General features: G+C 49.4%; 2 protein-coding genes across 2 annotated transcripts; one reads left to right on the forward strand and one right to left on the reverse strand.

Annotated features, from left to right (window-relative positions):
• Positions 1 to 130: 130 nt before the first annotated feature.
• EARS2 (glutamyl-tRNA synthetase 2, mitochondrial) lies at positions 131 to 5,429 on the reverse strand. The gene is made up of 9 exons (XM_084537321.1): positions 5,293 to 5,429; positions 5,042 to 5,197; positions 4,355 to 4,544; positions 3,614 to 4,086; positions 2,655 to 2,763; positions 2,323 to 2,476; positions 1,432 to 1,562; positions 916 to 1,051; positions 131 to 408 (listed from the first exon to the last, which is right to left on the reverse strand). Exons 1-9 carry the CDS (start codon positions 5,393 to 5,395, stop codon positions 325 to 327), a joined length of 1,536 nt encoding a protein of 511 aa, XP_084393447.1. The 5' UTR covers positions 5,396 to 5,429; the 3' UTR covers positions 131 to 324.
• A 467-nt stretch (positions 5,430 to 5,896) lies between these two features.
• UBFD1 (ubiquitin family domain containing 1) lies at positions 5,897 to 12,743 on the forward strand. The gene is made up of 7 exons (XM_084537322.1): positions 5,897 to 6,039; positions 6,270 to 6,503; positions 6,577 to 6,785; positions 7,923 to 7,988; positions 8,198 to 8,303; positions 10,825 to 10,907; positions 12,150 to 12,743. Exons 1-7 carry the CDS (start codon positions 6,021 to 6,023, stop codon positions 12,258 to 12,260), a joined length of 828 nt encoding a protein of 275 aa, XP_084393448.1. The 5' UTR covers positions 5,897 to 6,020; the 3' UTR covers positions 12,261 to 12,743.
• Positions 12,744 to 17,098: the final 4,355 nt, after the last annotated feature.

The raw sequence follows: 17,098 nt of genomic DNA on the forward strand, positions 1-17,098 counted from the left end.
GGTGCCGGGCTCCCCGGGGCACTCCGTGCTGCCACCGGGCGCGGGGCCGGTGGGCGCTGGGGACCCTGCTCCCCCCCAGCCTGCCCACCCGGCCGTGCCCGCGAGGAACGCACAAGGACAGAGCCGCTCCTGCAGCCTGCTCCCCGCCAGGCGGGCTGCCTTTCACTTGGCTTCCACAGCCGTACAGACCGCGAACACCGCCCGGAGCCCCCCTCCTCGTGTGACCCCAGCTGATCGCGCTGTCCCCAGGAGGCACAGGGCTCAGGGACACGGTGCTGTGCCAGCCGCAGCCCAGGGCTGACGCCCGCAGTCACTGGTCTGGTGTCAGCTCGAGAGCGCTTTGTGTAGCCTTCCACACACTTCTCTGGGTCCCAGGGTCACCATCATCTCCGCCACGCTCGGTCCGTGCTGAAACACACGAGAAGTCATTGTAGGAACGGAAACCTGCACTTCTCAGTCCAAATGTCTGCATCACCAGGCAGGAAGCGACAGCGTGATTAGCTATCAGATTGCTGTTAGACCGAGGGCAGGGGTTTTCTGAGCAATCTCAAAGTAAGATTTATTTTTTTTCCCCTCCCAAAGTACTAAAATACTGAGTGCCAAAATACTAAGAATGATCAAACTGAACCAAAAAGACAGATGGTCCAGAAGTTTTTCTAACTCCACATTTGTGACCAGCACATTCATGCCTTAACAATTTCTGCCTTTCTGAAACTTTCAGAGCAGCCTTTCCTCCAGAACTGCACATCAGGACTTTCACTTGTAACTGCAACTGATGTGAATTCTTGCAGGATGTGCAGCCAAAATACCAGTATCTTGGTATCAGAGAGAAGGTAGCTGTTTGAAAAAAATAAACCACAGCCAGGAAAAGAGAAGGTCCCAGTCTCAGTTTTTTTTTTTTTTTATTTTTTTTACCTGCTGCCCACTGAGAGCCAGGCGAAGGAGCTTCATCATGCTGCTGTACTTAGTCTCTCTGGTTTGCTTCTGAAGGTTTCTGAGGTCTTTGTTCAACTCCTCCATGGTCAAAACAGCCGTTTGTCTCTCCATAAGCCTTTAGGAAAGATGATGCCCTTACAGTCTGGGGACGTACAGCACACAGGACTCCTACCCAGAAGCGTCTAGTGACTTAGAGAACTGCCAGCTGCCTCAGACTGGTTTTGCAAAATCTTCTCACAATTCTAGCAGTTCAGGGTTTTCTCTCCTGCCCTAAGCGTTAATGCTCAATCCCAAGAGCTTTAATGTAAGCGTTAGTGCTGGTAAGCAGCCTTTCAGTTAAAGACACTCAGAACTCCTCACCAGTCATTAGCTGCACATTCTGAAGTAAACCAAAACAAATGAAAACCATGAGCGTGTCCAACAGGAGCACAGCAGCCAAGAGCGATGCTCTGGGGCAGACAGGTGATGCGTACAGAGCTGGAAAGAGACACTTACCCTAAGACTAGTTTTCCTATGTCATCTGCTTCTGCAGAAAGAGTTTGGAGCTGCTCTCGGGACACTGAGGGCCTAACCCACAAGTAAGCATAGTCACACGACACCAGGTCCTTCAGGAGGCTTATGTGACCCTGGAGGAAGAAAGCAAAGCTGTCACGGCTGAGGGCCAAGGTGAGGGGGTGAGGAGGGAGGTAGCTGCTGCTCTCTGGACTTCACAAACAATTGAAGAGGGTCCAAACACCCCGCTGCCTTGCGCTTTGTACCTCTCATAAGAAACGTGAAGCGCTGACATTCTGGCTGCTTCGTTCTTCTGCAGCCCTAACCAGCTGGTGTGAACACGACACGAAAGCAGCCTGCGGGGCTGCTCTACGCATCCTGCTCAGCCACATGCAGCTGACTCAGAGTTCAGCCTGGGAAGTGGCTTGCCACACTCAGAGCTGCCTCTCATGAGACACGTAGCAAGTCACATGGCCGGCCCAGTCCCTGCTGCCACCACCACCCTCGTGCTCGCAGACAGGGACTTTGCTTGCCCTTTTAAGAACACTTCATTGCCTGCAAGGAATTCACCAGATGCTACAGCAGCATCCCAGGGGCAGACTGGGAACCTGCTGGCTTCACCTCTTTCCTGACACTGGAAGAGCCACGGTATCTTCCATCCTGTCCACAGCCTACGCCACCCATTCCTTCAGGTCAGCTAACTACACCACCGTGTTTTGGCAGTTTTTCCCTGAACTGGCAGAGGCAGCCACCTGCTGTTTGCAGGCTGCAGAGCTCAGGTCAAAGCAACGCCCAGAACTCGGCTGAGTCTCCACGCAGGAATCCCACAAACCCACGGCGTCCCACGCTCCAGGACTACCTGAAGCAGTAACACAACCCTACCACTTTTCATACTTTTCTCATCAGGAGGACTTGCTCCACGTACTCCTTTTCTAGAACTTCTTTATCCATTTGTTGATCCCCATAGACACCCTCCACCAGCGACTGCAGCTCCCGAATTAGCTTCTGCCGAAGCTCTTCATTCTCAATGTGGCGAGCGAGGTGCACCCTGTGACAAGGGAGAGAACTGCTTTTAGACTGCTTTGGGTTAGTCCAACGCCAATGATCTCAGTCTCCCAACACTTACCAGCTGGAACTTTAGACCTGCTAGAAAAGCAACATCAAAGCCCCATGCAGACGTCCTGCAGCAGACCATTCAGATTTAACTTTACCGCCGGTGTTTGTACCTGTTGAATTCCGGGAGCATCTCAAGATCCAGTAAGGCAGAATGGGTCGTAATCCTGCTGATTTCAAACTGTGAGATCAGCTCCTCCAGAGTCCTCCCCATCTGCTTCTCTGCAACGTAACCCAACGAGGTTATGATTTGCATTCGCTCTCCAGCAGAGAACTGAAGTCACTGCTTTTCCTTGCAAACCCCATGCTCAGTGCTGCTGCAGCAGCACGGCCAAGAGGTGAGAGAGGAGGAGGAGGAGGGCTGCCTTCCATGGCGCTGACAGGAAGCAGCGACATACGAGGAGGGAACTTCTGGCAGACACGCACTGGAAGTTGCCCTCTTTGGACGAGCAGACTCTGTGAAGGAACTAGGAACTGGGACATTCTGCCTGGCTCTGTTACACCCTTCAGTGAAACACCCCTTGCATCATTCGGCCCAGCAGAAATAACACCTGGCCAGGAGACTCTGCTGTCCAGTAAAGGTTTCATTCCCAAGCCAAGTTCCTGAAACATAAGTTCATGCAATAGTCACGCAGCGAGAGCAAAAGGAGTAACTGAGTCAACCTCTCATGGCCTTTCAGGTTAAACAAGTGTGAAAGATGTGTTACGTGGCTGCAATCATTAACCACAGAATACAAGTTTTCCCAAGAGCTTGCAGAAGGCTTCTTCACCTTGAGAAGGACGTTGTCCCCAGTAGGAAGTCTTTAAACTTTAGACTCCACTTAAGCGGCTACCCAAGGACAGAAATGTTCACATCATCCCAGGCCACCACCAAGGCCTTCCCAGGAGCTCTGCAGAAGCCCTGGCAGCATTTCGGTGACAGAAGCCCCTTCAGACTGGTTGCTTGACTACCATTTCCTGATCCTTTTGAACACTGTCAAAGTTCTTGAATACAAGAATAAACTGGGAACCAATTTGCCCAAAAGTCGGCATCACGGAGTGTCCTAGCGAGTGCCGAGCCCGTTCCCCTTACCTGCAAATCCAGAGCCACAATTGGTGATAATGTCCAGCAGAGCCTCTGGCAAGTAGCCATCCTGAGCAAAGCGCTCCACGAAGACGTCCCCCTGCCTTTTCGACAGCTTAGCACCGTCCTTGTTCAGGAGCAGTGGGAGGTGGCCAAACTGAGGGGGATCCCAGCCAAAGGCTTTGTAGAGCAGGAGGTGCTTGGACGTTGAGGTAAGCCACTCGGTTCCTCGCAGAACGTGGCTGATGGCCATGTAGTGGTCATCCACCACGTTTGCCAGGTGGTAGGTGGGGAAGCCGTCCCCCTTAAGAATCACCGGGTCGCCTTCCACCTCGGCCACTTCGTGCTTGTTCCAGCCGTAGACCAGGTCCTGGAAGGGCTCCACGCCCCTCTCCAGCCGGAAGCGCACCACCCAGTCGAGGCCCTGCGACAGCTTCTCAGCCACCTCTTTGGGCGTCAGGTGCCGGCAGCGGTTGTCGTACCTTCGAGAAAGGAGAGCGGGGGTCTCAGGTTAACACACACCAACCCCCACCACGCTTACATTGGATGAAATCTAAACAAATTCCTGAATTTCAGCTGTGGTCTGCCCATTACACATCCAGTCAGCTTCTCATCTCTGGACATCACCCCCCTCAGCTTCTGATGGTGCACAGACAACACTCCCACCAACGCTCCCAGCACACACACCTTGTCCCAAGGGGCTGGGAGCGCACAGCACAGAGGCAATGGCCGGGGAAGAGGACTGCCTACCGTGGGGTTTGCTGGTTCCGCAGCGCCTCCTTCTTCAGCAGCTGCAGGCGCTGCGGGGTGCAGAAGCAGCGGTACGCCGCGCCGCGGTCCAGCAGCACGTCGCAGGCCTGCCTGTACAGGTCGAGTCTCTGGGACTGCCGGTAGGGCCCGAACGCACCGCCACGGCGAGGGCTTTCGTCAGGGGCAATGCCTGAAACATGGAAAGGCAGAGACATCAGGGTGTGGAGCACTGCGTGGGGAGCCCACAGCAGGAAGAACAGCTAAAGCCAGTGAATGGTCGGGCGGCTCTGATGGGTGACCTGCAGCAAAGATTAGTCAGGGGTAGGTGTACAAAGGGTGCTTCAGAAACACAGCCGGGATCGTGGCCAATTGTTTCACTTGCTCCAGAATTAGCAGTCAATGGCAGGGATATTCAAAATGTATCTGTTTGTGGGGACACCTGTGGGATCTGGCTCTAAGTTCATTGCAATTGCTTGCTCTAAAGTTCCTCTCACTCTTAGGGTCAAGAAAAAGGCAGAGGACTCAGAGCACAAAGCGACACCTTCAGATGCCTTTTGGTGAACACCGTACGTGCAGTTTATCCCTTCATTTATTGTATAATTTGTCAGGGGGGGCTGCGAGCGCCGACTGCTGCTCCCGGCGCGGCCCCACGGGGTGCTGTGCCCTGTGCTGTGCCCCCCCCGCTACCTGCCCACTCGAGCACGTCCTCGATGCCGTCGGCGGCGCCGCGCAGTGCCCGCAGCCGGTCGGTGTCCTCGATGCGCAGCACGAAGGCCCCGCGGCGCTGCCGGGCGAACAGGAAGTTGCAGAGCGCGGTGCGGAGCCCCCCCAGGTGCAGCCGACCTGCGGCGGGGACGGCGCGGGGCGGTCACGGCCGGGGGGAGCCTCGGGGCGGCCCCGGACGCGCCCCCCGCCCCCCGCCGCCCCCCCCCCGGTACCTGTGGGGCTGGGCCCGAACCGCACCCGCGGCCCCGGCCCCGGCCCCGGCCCGGCCGCGCCGCCGCCGCTCAGCGCCCGCACGGCCCCCACGGCCCGCGCCATCCCGCAGCGCCCGGCCGGCACCGCGCCGCTTCCGCCCTCAGCCACGGCACGCTCTGCACGCCGCTTCCGCCCTCAGTTCCCAGCCAATCACAGAATGTTTCCGCCCTCAGTGCTGGCACGCCCCACACACCGCTTCCGCCCTCTGTTCCCAGCCAATCACGGAGTGCTTCCGCCCTCAGTGCCGGCTCTCACTGCACGCCACTTCCGCCCTCAGTGTCCAGCCAATCACAGCGCCATTTCCGCCCTCAGGGACGGCACGTTCAATCACACTTCTTCCGCCGTCGTTTCCCAGCCAATCAGAGCGCCTCTTCCGCCCTCAATGCCGGCACCACCTTTCAGGGCACTTCCGCCCTCAGCGTCCAACCAATCACGGCGCCACTTCCGCCCTGGGTGCAGGCTCCGTCCCGCCGCGCCCCTTCCGCCCGCAGCGCGCAGCCAATCACCGCGCCCGCAGCCAGCGGGGGCGGGGCTCCCCTTAAAGGCACCACCGCCCCTTCTCGCCGCGCGGGGCTCGGGGCCGGGCCGGGGGGGGGCGGGGCTACGGGTGCCGGCGCGGCCCAGCCCCCAGCGCTCCCCGCGGCGGGCGCTTCCCGGCGTGCCCCGCGGCAGATTGTACACAATCATCATGGCCGCCGCCGCGCCAGGTACGAGCGGGCGGCACCGGGGCGGGGGGAGCCGGGGGGCGCCGGGGGCTGCGGGGCCGCACGGGCCGGGGCCGGGGCCGGGGCCGGGGCCTGGGGCTGGGGCTGGGGCTGGGGCTGGGGCTGGGGCTGGGGCTGGGGCTGGTGTCGGTGTCGGTGTCGGTGTCGCCGTCGCGCCCGGTGCCGCACCCGGTTGCCGGTCCCGTCCCGTCCCTTCCCGTGCGCTCCCGCAGGTGCCGAGGGCCCGGCCATGGAGGCGGAGGCCGGAGGCTGCGGGGGGGAGGGCGGCTCCCCGCAGGGCGAGGGGCGCCGGCTCCCCCCGGCCTCCGTCAGCAACGGCGGCGCGGCCGAGGGCGGCGAGGAGCTGGTGGAGCTGAAGGTGATCTGGAACAAGAACAAGTACGACGTCAAGGTCCGGCTGGACGGCACCGGGGCGGACCTGAAGCAGGAGATCCACTCGCTCACAGGTCGGTGGGGGCGGCCCCGAGCCCCTCGGTGTGGCCGGGCCCCCCGGTAACCCCCCCCCTGCCCCGCCCGCAGGCCTCCCGCCCGCCATGCAGAAGGTGATGTTCAAGGGGCTGCTGCCCGAGGAGAAGACGCTGCGGGAGATCAAGGTGACGAACGGAGCCAAGATCATGGTGGTGGGCTCCACCATCAACGACGTGCTGGCGGTCAACACGCCCAAGGAGGCCGCCCAGCAGGAGGTCAAGGCCGAGGAGAACAAGAAGGAGCCGCTCTGCAGGCAGAAGGTTGTGGGCGGCTCCGCGAGCCCGGGGGGCAGCGCCGTGGGGCTCGGGCGGTTCTCCTGTGGGGTTCTGCGGCCACCGTGGGGCCCTCGGAGCAGGGCAAGGGCTTTGGTTGGGACAGCCGAGCGTGGAGAGGGTCTCACAGCAGAGAGATGCCCAGCCCAGCGGAGCCTGGCGCTGAGGACACCCCCTGTGCTGCTGCCAGGCACTTCGGGCAGAAACGTTAAGTAAGGGAAACGTTTCGTGGTTGTTAGCTCAAACGCAGCCAAGATTAATTATATCCAAAACCTAACTAATTTTGGTAGACACAAAAGAACTTGATTTCCAAAAACTGCCTCTAAACGGACACCAAGAGAGCAGTTCCCTCAGCTTCCCAAGCACTGCAGGGTGCATGGTTGCTGAATGCTCCTCTCACGTCGAAGCGTTGCCTCCTAATAGGAAGCAAAGCACGGTGCAGCCAGGCTTGTTTTGGCAGCTGTGCTGCAGCACAGTGGGCTGATAAAGGATTTTCAGCTCAAGGTGTTACCAGCCCCTCTCAAAATAAATTTAAATAAAAATTAAAACGTGCATTGTTGATCTACAACCTTTATGAGACGTGCTTTTGTTTCTCTGTAATTTATCATAGTTCACGTTCACTGTAAGTTCCATCATTGTTTAAAGGTACTCAGCAACTTACGAGCTCTGAGCATGTTTTCCATAGTTACTACTGCTCTAATCTGGCCTGGTTTGCTGCTGTGTTGCGGTATGCTGTACTGTCAGATGTAGAGGGTTTTCTGCCATTCACTGAATGTAACACTTGACTGTTCAAACTGTCTTGCCAAATGCCACCGATGTGATTCAGCATGTACGATGCTAGAGTGAGGCGTGGGCTTTGTATACATACAGTGTAGACGTGAATTCTACGAAGGTCGTTACCCTTTGCATCGTATTGGGATTTTATTCATCTATATAATTTGTTTAGGCTCTCCTAGGAAGTGCTCGTTAACTTTGAAAATTAACTGTTCCCGTGTGATAGTGACTGAATAGTTTTTAACTGTCTCCTGGCGCTGTTGGGTGATGGTCAGCACAGGGCGTGTTAGAAGTAACGTGAACAATTCTCTGGTGTTTCTGTAAATTCTAACTTCTGCTTTTACCTTGTAGCAACACAGAAAAGTATTGGATAAAGGAAAACCCGATGATGTGATGCCTTCTGTTAAAGGCGTTCAGGTCAGTAAATGAGTACTTGAGACGTTGTTGCAATTAGAAAAAAGAGGGCTTTTTCTATGGCCTGAGACCTTTCTTTGATGGCTTTACCTCTCCTTTTTGTCTTAGTAGAAAACTGGGAAATCAGATCATCCTTATGCTTAAAAAACCAAAAGGACAAGCCTTCTCCTGTTAGTGTTTCACCGCGCCTTACTGTGTTGCTTTTTTTGTAGGAGCGCCTGCCAACAGTGCCATTATCTGGCATGTACAACAAATCAGGGGGGAAAGTAAGATTGACCTTCAAACTTGAGCAAGACCAGCTATGGATTGGTACAAAAGGTGAGCGACTCAGATTCTGAGATGAATAATTAATGTTTGGTGTATATGTGAATTGTGTGAGCTAGAAAGTTTCTGATGTGATTAAATTGTGTTCGGGGAATAATATTGTTATTTTATTACCTGAGAACTAAATTTTGCTGCTGCTTCTCAAATGCCGTTCTCTCGTATTATTGAATATTGGTCGATATTTTATTTCTGTTCTTGGAAAACATGAGTTCAGTTGTGCCAGTAGACTGACGTTCCAATCTGCTATTCATAGGTCCAAATATAAATTACAATATTTGGCATTTCTAACGTATCTCGAAAGTACTTCATAAACATTGGTTTGATGCCAGCATCACATAGCGGCTCAATGACTTGGCTGCGACTCAAAAGAGAATCGTAGAGCTGGGAATAAGAGTAGGAGTGCTGGCATCTCTGTCGTTATTTGTCCTTCCAACCAAAATCAGTTGGGTGTCTTGTTTCAGTGATGTACAACTGCAGAAACTATGGCATGTGTTGCTGTGCAGAGGAATCAGTTTACCGTCTTGAGCGGTGCCAGGAGGAGCTGACAGTGCTGTGGTGATAACGTGCATTGCTGAGGACGTCTCAGATATTCCCCCTGCCTCCAAAGGAAGCCTTTAGTTTGACCAGGATGGGGCAGTGTTATATTGATGAGCAAGAAGAATAGAAGTGCTTGCTCGCTGTCCCAGTAAAATAACCTAATTGGATGGTAATGTTAGCTTTGGATGGCACCTCCAGCTGCTACGTTATTTCCAAAGTAAGCAGAAATCTCAAAAGTTTTTGACCTTTCCTATGTAGGACAGACTTGATTGTGAACTCAAGGGTTTTCTGTCTTTAAAATCTCCACTGGTTCAAATCGCAGTGAGATCTCTTAGGCTAAGCGACAGGGACGCTGCATTTTTTCCTCTATAGCTTGGGCACGTGTTGGTTTTTTCTTACTGATAATGTGTTCTAAATACGTGAATAGTATTTAGATAATTAATCCTTTTCCCTCACCTTCTAGACCAGTTTCAAGTTCAGTATTTCTGAAGTGTTCTAGATCAGTGCTTCTTAAGCTTTGAAATTTGATTCTTCTTAATAGTCCTCTGTCTTTAATATAACCTGTTTCCCTGCTTCCCCAAATTAGCAGCAGCTTGCTTCCTTCAGGGACTGGTTATAATTGCTGGCTGCTGGTGAGAGGAAAACTTCCTGCTCTGAGAAACTCCTGGTAGATGCCAGCGCATAAGGGCCAGAATAAACACAAGTAGCTGTTAACGTAGTTTTTGTTGTTGTGGCTCTTTTTTTCTTTTTAACTTGGCAGTCTTGGAAAACTGCACCTGATTTATCCCATAGACAGCCTCCCTTTGCTTCCCACATCACACTGTACGTTTTTGTAGCCTAAGGGCTGACAAGGGTACGTGCTTCTCAGCTGCTCTGTGTACATTTCATATAGTCATCAGTAGTATGGATTGGCCTGTTGCTGAGATGTTGTGAGAAGTAATTCAATTGTGGGGTGATAAATGAGTGCAAAGCAGGATTTCACTCCGTGAAGGAGTTGCAAGTCTCACAGGGATAGTTTAGAGTCAGCTTAGTTACGGCACTGAGATAAAGAATATTTGTCTTTACAGCCCAGACTGAGTATGTTTATCTCCCTGTTTACCTTTTTAAGGAGGTGGATTTTTTCCTGGTTCACAAGAATTAATTATGCAGAGCTAAGGAATTCTTTGTTCAGTTTACGTTTTTTTCTGTCTTATGTGCAAGAAGGCAATTTTAGGCTGACACTGAAAGCTGGAACTGAAAGGAAGCTTCTTGGAGTTAGGTCTTCAGAAAGAAGCAGGGACATAACTGAGACAGAAAATCTCCTCTGGACACTACACCGTGTCATTCTTGCTGGTTGCTTCTGGCTGGCTGACCTTAGTCTATCACCTAATTGTAGTCATCTTTTTTTCTTTCAATTTCCCTTTTTTTAAATTTTTTTTCTTTCCCTACTTAGCCATGAATGTTTCCTTGCCTGTGCTCTTATAGTGACAGCTGAGCACTGCCTCGGGTTAAAACCAGAACTAGACCTCAAAGGGTTAGCTAGCCTCTCCCCCCCAGCTTCCTTCAGCCTTGTCATTTCTGCAGAGCGTAGTATAATCCTTGATAGTCCTGAATACTCTTACACCTGGACGAGCTTTCACTATGGGAGCAATCCTGCTGGTACGAGTGGAGTTCCTTAGGGAGAAATATGAAATTTCCCCTCGCTGAATTTAAGGCCCGCATCAGGTTCCCTGAAGTACTTAGGGTGCTGCAGAGACATCAAAAGGTGGGGATCTGTGCGGTCCAGTTTGGGATTCCTTTATGTTCCTAGCGCTCCAGCTGGGGGCTGTATGGTGACGTGGAAAATGTTCCTCTCAGCAGCAGATACCCAAAGTTCACCCCAGTGGGAAAGCCTGACACCCGAGGAGCTTTTGGAAATGACAGAGGTGGTGTTTGATGTTAGCATAACATACATCTTCCTCGTGTCTCAGAAATAATACTTTGATCGATTTTAATGTAGAGAGAACAGAAAAGTTACCCATGGGGTCCATTAAAAATGTGGTGAGTGAACCTATTGAAGGACACGAAGATTATCACATGATGGTAAGTAATGTCTCTACTTTAATTAATAATATCATTCCAGTTACTTCATGCAAATATGCAGGAGGAAGGCTCTCAAAATAGAGCAAGTCTGGGACTGATAGCAATACCAGCCTCATGTTGTGGAATGTCAACATTGTCTGCAGTCATAATGTAAATATTTTGGGTGGCGTACGGGATATCTGCTACTCCGTGGAACTCTGGGCTGGTCTCACACGAGTGGTAGTGCCATTTAACATCCTCCATCTCATGACTGTTACAGCAGTGTAAAAATACTCGTGCTTTCTTAAAAATACTCATGATTTCTTAATGCTAGTGATATTTTCCTATATCTAGTTGAATTTCTGGTTTCTGTTCTATTTATGTAAATAACAGGTCTTGCTGCTGATTTAAAAAGGAAAGTGATTTGATTCGGTAATATTTTTTTTCACGCTTAATTTTCTGAAAAACTGGTATTGGTTATAGAAAAGTAACACATTTAAGAAGAGCAGTGCTAATTCTACTGGCTGTTTCTTTTGAGGTTTTGCTTTATGTACTCTACAGGAATTGCAGTAACTAACTTCTGAAGTTGAAGTAATTTCCTTATATAAGTTTGCTCCCTTTCTTTAGGGGAAGAAAGGGAAAATGCTGTACCTTAGAATCATTGTCTGCAGGAGGGAGCTGATCTAGTCTTTTATCAAATATTTGGTTTTTGATCACCGATATAAGAAAATGTCCTCTTCCAGAAATGATACAAAAATCATTCTAAAACAAGGGTAGAGGTTATTGGCATGCCGTAATGCTCCTCTCCGATTTCTGCTCACATAAGTAAGAGAATAGGACATTCTGTCTCTTTAGATAGACAAATTAAAATTCTGAGACTTCATTTATGAAAACACGTTCATTGTCTTAGTGCCTGTTTGGCTTCCTAACTCTGTGCATAATTTCTTTAGAGACTTACCTTTGGGGGTGCATTAGATTCTGTCTTCCTTAAGTTCCTCGTGTTCTTGAAACTGGCCAAGAGAGTTTGTTGCAGCTGTGATAAAGGAAAGAGCTCATCACTTAATTGGTTCTTTGCAGTTGTTTCTCAGACGAACGTTTCCTTTAATTGCACACCAAATGTGTGGTGCATACAACATCCTTGAAAGAGGCCATGGGTATAGCAGACTTGTTTGCTTTCTGCCGTGGGTAAGACGTTTGTCCAGGCTGTCTGGTATGAGCTGTTCTGTTTTCCACATGTAAATGTTGTCATTTTTAACTTTGCAGGCATTTCAGCTGGGCCCAACAGAAGCATCTTACTACTGGGTCTATTGGGTACCAACTCAATATGTTGATGCAATCAAAGACACGGTGCTGGGAAAGTGGCAGTATTTTTGAAAGCACGCTCACCTCTGGCACAGGAAAATGACACAAAGCTAAGGACACTGCTGGGAGAGGCCTCCAACATCCCTGGATGTGATAGTCCTGGAACTTTATTAATAAAATATGATAAACGAGGCATTGATGGAAGCCAGAGGTGATGTTCTTTCACCATTAGTTTACTTTTAACTTAAATTTCACCATCCCTTTTCTGCAGTCAGCTTCAACCATATTTAAAGCAAATACAGTAGAAATCAATAAATCTTAATTCACAAAATACCGTGTGTAATACACTTAAATCTGCTGAGAGTTGATCTTCCAATTTAGTTTTAAAAAGTAAATATTACAATGTATTATCGAGGATTTTTTACATGGTTTGAACAAAAACAGATATTTTCATAATCTTTCAGTTACAAGCATTAAACTTAATTTAGTTACTTGGTTGTGACTGAGAATTTCAGAAACAGTTTTTAAATAATAAACTTTAAACAGTATGCAAAATTGATGTTTAGTAAGCCATATTCTGCTGGCCCTTTTATTTCAGGATTGAATCTTTGGTAGCAAACCTCGGATTTTGTTTCCTTAAACCCAAAGATGCCGTGTGCTCTCTCTCCCCCTCTCTCAGCTCGGGTTGGTACTCTGGGTGGCATGTTTGGAGCAGGTGAATACCACTGTGGATGTGTTGTTATCACCGTGCCCCAGTGCTGCTTACTGGCCCATTTCATGCCACTTTAGTTGTTTTCCTCTCGTGTGCATACCTCCCTGCTCCTTTTTTACCTCCTGCCTGGGGTGCTACATTTTAGGAGCATTCTCTCGATTGTGCGTGTTGCAGTCCGGAGCCGTTTTGCAGCCGTTGGTGTGACACTCACCTGTCTGACTGGAAAAAACAAACAAAAAACTCCGGGGTGCGCTGCCTAACGCTGCCTGATGGGAGTGCACGGAAGGAGAAACACAAATCTCGCAAAGGAAGCGAACCAAAGAGACCTTCCTGTCTTGTTTTTTGTTGGGAGGAGGGCAGAGGTGGGAGAGAGAAGCTCCGATGCCATTTCCCATTCGGAATAACTGCAGTAGTCTTTTGTGACCTGGATTTGACAGTTTAAAAGTATCGCATTCAGTGAATCTTACCAAATGAGGGATGTCTATTTAGCAACTAACTTTTGAAATTTAAATTACCTTTCAGCTTTCCTTTTGCTCAAGTTTACAATAAGTTCTTGCATCTAGGTCTGTCTGAAATACTGCTCCTTGCCTTTGGTTTGTGATATTCTCTGTGTCATCTCAGCAACGAACGTGCCATTTATCTCAGGTTTTCTGAACGGACCTTTCAGTCCTGAAAAGGTGCACAACCGTAACAGATTGTATCGTGCAGTCAGACTGAATCAGTCTTGCTGTGTGTTAAACCTGCATCTAACAGATCACTTTTTTTTTGTAACACTGTGGGTTTGATATTAATTCATACAAGTAGCTCAACATTTTGTGAAGCTCACTTAGAAATATCCTTTTTGAATAGTTGAGCTTCAATATATCCCACGTCCTTTTTTCACTTTCCTTGAAGTAGCCCAGTTGAAACTCAGCAGGTGCAAATTCCCAAATGAGTATTTTTTTTTTTTTATTTGAGAGACTCAGAAAAGCGTCCATTTTATGGTGTGTTACGGTTGCGTGTTTACCTGTAGACTCTTGATGGCAACATCAGCAGCTTTTGTTTTGTATTTTCAGTTAGCACATCCATGCAATACGACTGCTAAGGTGTTTCATATCCAACATATAAACTAGTGGTGTGCTCGTTACTCTTGTAGCTTGAGGTATTTCCTTCCTGTATACAAGCCAGCAGCAGTGTGTCTTGACGTGAGTGCGCGGAGACGGGCGCGATCCCTGCAGGAGCGCTGCCAGCTCCCCAGAACGACCCCTTCCGAGCGCTCGGGGTGAGTGAATGCAGACAGAGGGGCTGGCAGCCGTTAATTGGAGGTGTAACTACAACTTCAGCTGTCACTCCTGTTATTTTCTAATTGCCAATCCTGGTGTTAAGGCTTAAATTTCCATTTCAGTACCTGGTGGGAAGTGTATGCACTACAGTACTGCATCATATATTGTATGTATATGGTATATTAGGATAATTAGTGACACTGTTTCTTTCTGTCACTTGGCTTCACCTTTGCACTTGCCAGTGTTGTTGGTTCTGTGGTTATCAGCTTCCACTTGCTACTTGACCTGCTCGGCCCTGTCTGTACATCACTCATGCTCCATTTTCCTTTCCTGTTCTTTCGCTGGCTTGCTCCCTGAGAGGACGTGTACCTTAGTTCCAACTCTTCCCCAGAGTTGCCGTGGCTTCCACGTTCGATGCAATAACTCGGGTGAGTGCAGTGCTGCTGCTGCGGGAGGGCACGCACCCGACCGGAGCGCTGTCGAGGTGAGAAGGGCACCTGGGCAGGCAGAGCACTGCAGGAGTGAGCATTTAGCATTCCCTCCTGAGTGCTCTGCGTCCTGTGCCAGGTACAATAAATCATCTCAAAAGAAACAGAATATAAAAGGTGGTGGTTACAAAGCAGCTTTAAATGTGAAAAAAAGAATATTATAAACTAAGATGGTTGTTTAGGTACTTCAATTTCTAGTTGAATTTGATTTGAAAAATGGAATTTTCTTTTTTTGTTCTATGTGCAAAGTTTGAATTAAAACCCGGGAAGGTGATGCTCCTCTGAAACGCTTTAACTGGTGTTTGTTGGCTTAATTGAGTAGGTTTCTTGGGAGTTCTTTGACATGAATTTTCCTATTGAACTTAGCATCGCTTTTAAAATCCTTTCTCTTTTGGAATCATGGAACTTTATATCTTCTGATATATACCCATTTTTCCAAGGTGATTCTTGGTGTTAGTGATCATTAACATCTAAGAAAACATTCAATATCTTCAGTTGCACTGTCACAGCTTGTCTAACTAGGGAGCCGTTCCCTAGCCTCTCTCTTGGTTTTGGATTTTACTCTCTGATGACTGTGATGCTCTCCAGAGCAGATTTGCCATAAGAAATGGTTCTGTGGAAGGATGCGGTGGTTAGTCCTTGGTAAGACAAATATTATGAGTAAAGTGCAAATGCAGTCAGAATTTTAAGTTGGCTGATGAAGATTGTTTTGAGAGCCAACGTGTACTCTTCCATAGGAAGTCTATGGTAATATCTGTGGTGATTCCTATGCAAAAGTTTGATTATTTCACTTAAATAACGCTGTAATGCCTTTCTGCGGAGATCAGGTCCCTGTTGGATACAGATGCAACTCCCCGTGAGCACCGTTTTTGGGTACTGTTCCTTCCAGCATCACACCCGGTGTTTGATCAGAGCACCCGCCGTGCAGACGCGGGTTCCAGCAGCGCGCAGGCGGTGTCCCCACGCCGAGGTGGCAGCCGGTGCCCGGGCAGTCTGTCCTCACTGCCCTCGCCAGCGGCGTGCAGGAGCAGAACCTGCCCGCCAGGACACCGGTGTTAAAGAACCAGTAACGGAGCTGCTCGGAGCCCTTTGCCCACGGCGAGCTGAAATGCTGCACCTCCTGCCATTCGTTCACCTCTCCGTGCACCCTGCTGCGGGGTTCCTGTTCCTGTCCTGGTTGAGATTTTGGTATTCCTTCTGCCGCCTGCTGCTGCGCTCTGTGAGCAGCTCCTGCGTCAGTATTCGGTTAGGACTACAAAAGGGCATCAATAAACCTTGGGTGGATTTGAACGTAGACTGCATCATGCGTGGAAATCTTGTATTACTTGCAGGTTTTTCATATCAAGCTTAAGATTAAATTGTTAATGTCTGTCAGTGACACGGTTTGATGAGAAATGTGTAACTAAAGTAAGGATAATCATGAAAAAGAAGAGGTGATCCGAATTAAAAGAGCTAGAGGAACTGTTAGCATGCAATACATTGTAGCTGGCAACACGCACACAACCTGTTAAATTTCGTACTTGACGCTGTTTGTACCCATCACTTCGTAATTAAGGTCCAAAGAACAGCAGTCCACTCGCAGTGACGCCGTGCGGGTGCTGTGTGTTGGCAGTGTCTGTTCTGTGCCCCCTTCGGGTGCCGGTGGGGCAGCCGCAGGGCACGGGCGCGCTCTCAGCAGAGCCCAGGCTCCGGTCGCTTGCTGTGCCAACTCAGTGGAGCAAGGTTTGTTTTCAACATTTTCCTTCTTCTGTTTACTCTTTTTTCCTTTGTAACTTTATTTTCCAATGGAACTGTTTTCATTTTAAGTTTTGTACTCTGACCTTTTGCCACCTGTTAGAATTAGGTTGTTAGCATCTTGCTTTGCCAGTTAACGTCCTAGTTGCTGGGGAGAAGGAAGAAAGGGACCAGGAGAGCTGTGGCAAGTGTTGTATGAACCATATGGCCGTTTTACCTTCTAGCCAAGGATTTGCTTTCTGTGGCTCATGGAAGTTCACTATGTCTTATCCATGTTCTGAGCAATTCATTTCTTTTCGTCTGTTTGTTTTCAAAGAAAGAAGGTCTTAGATGTTTTTGTCCACTGCAGATTTATTTTAAATGAAATATGTAAGTGCCATGTTTTATGGTATTTTTAAATAATCTATTGCCTATTTCTGGGGAGGGGGAGATGACAACTATTTAGTCTTAGATTTGCACTGCTGGATTTTTTAAGTGTAACCTTGACTGGTTATCCTATTTGTTTTATTCTGTAATATTAGTCTTATGAATTAAAGTTTGATAATTAATTCTTTCTGTGTTTGAGTGTTTCAGTGTTCTGTACGTGCTAACCTACTTCTCACAGTGTGAACAACCCCGAGTGCGTTCACACTTTGTTTCTGGATAGAAAGACGTTCACAGAAACCCCCAGCAATCAGGGCTCGTTGTTAGTGCTGTTGTTGGTGCCTCTCTCCT

Source organism: Aythya ferina (genome assembly GCF_964211825.1).
Source record: "Aythya ferina genome assembly, chromosome: 15".
Lineage (NCBI taxonomy): Eukaryota > Metazoa > Chordata > Aves > Anseriformes > Anatidae > Aythya > Aythya ferina.

Excerpts from the sequence above, each read along its gene's own strand:
- UBFD1 (XM_084537322.1), top strand. Across the intron at positions 7,989-8,197 it reads CTTCTGTTAAAGGCGTTCAG|GAGCGCCTGCCAACAGTGCC; the intron begins GTCAGTAAATGA and ends CTTTTTTTGTAG. Across the intron at positions 10,908-12,149 it reads ACGAAGATTATCACATGATG|GCATTTCAGCTGGGCCCAAC; the intron begins GTAAGTAATGTC and ends TTAACTTTGCAG.
- EARS2 (XM_084537321.1), bottom strand. The coding sequence starts at position 5,395 with ATGGCGCGGGCCGTGGGGGCCGTGCGGGCGCTGAGCGGCGGCGGCGCG. Across the intron at positions 2,764-3,613 it reads TTGTGGCTCTGGATTTGCAG|AGAAGCAGATGGGGAGGACT; the intron begins GTAAGGGGAACG and ends GTTACGTTGCAG. Across the intron at positions 409-915 it reads TGGCTCTCAGTGGGCAGCAG|CACGGACCGAGCGTGGCGGA; the intron begins GTAAAAAAAATA and ends CGTGTGTTTCAG.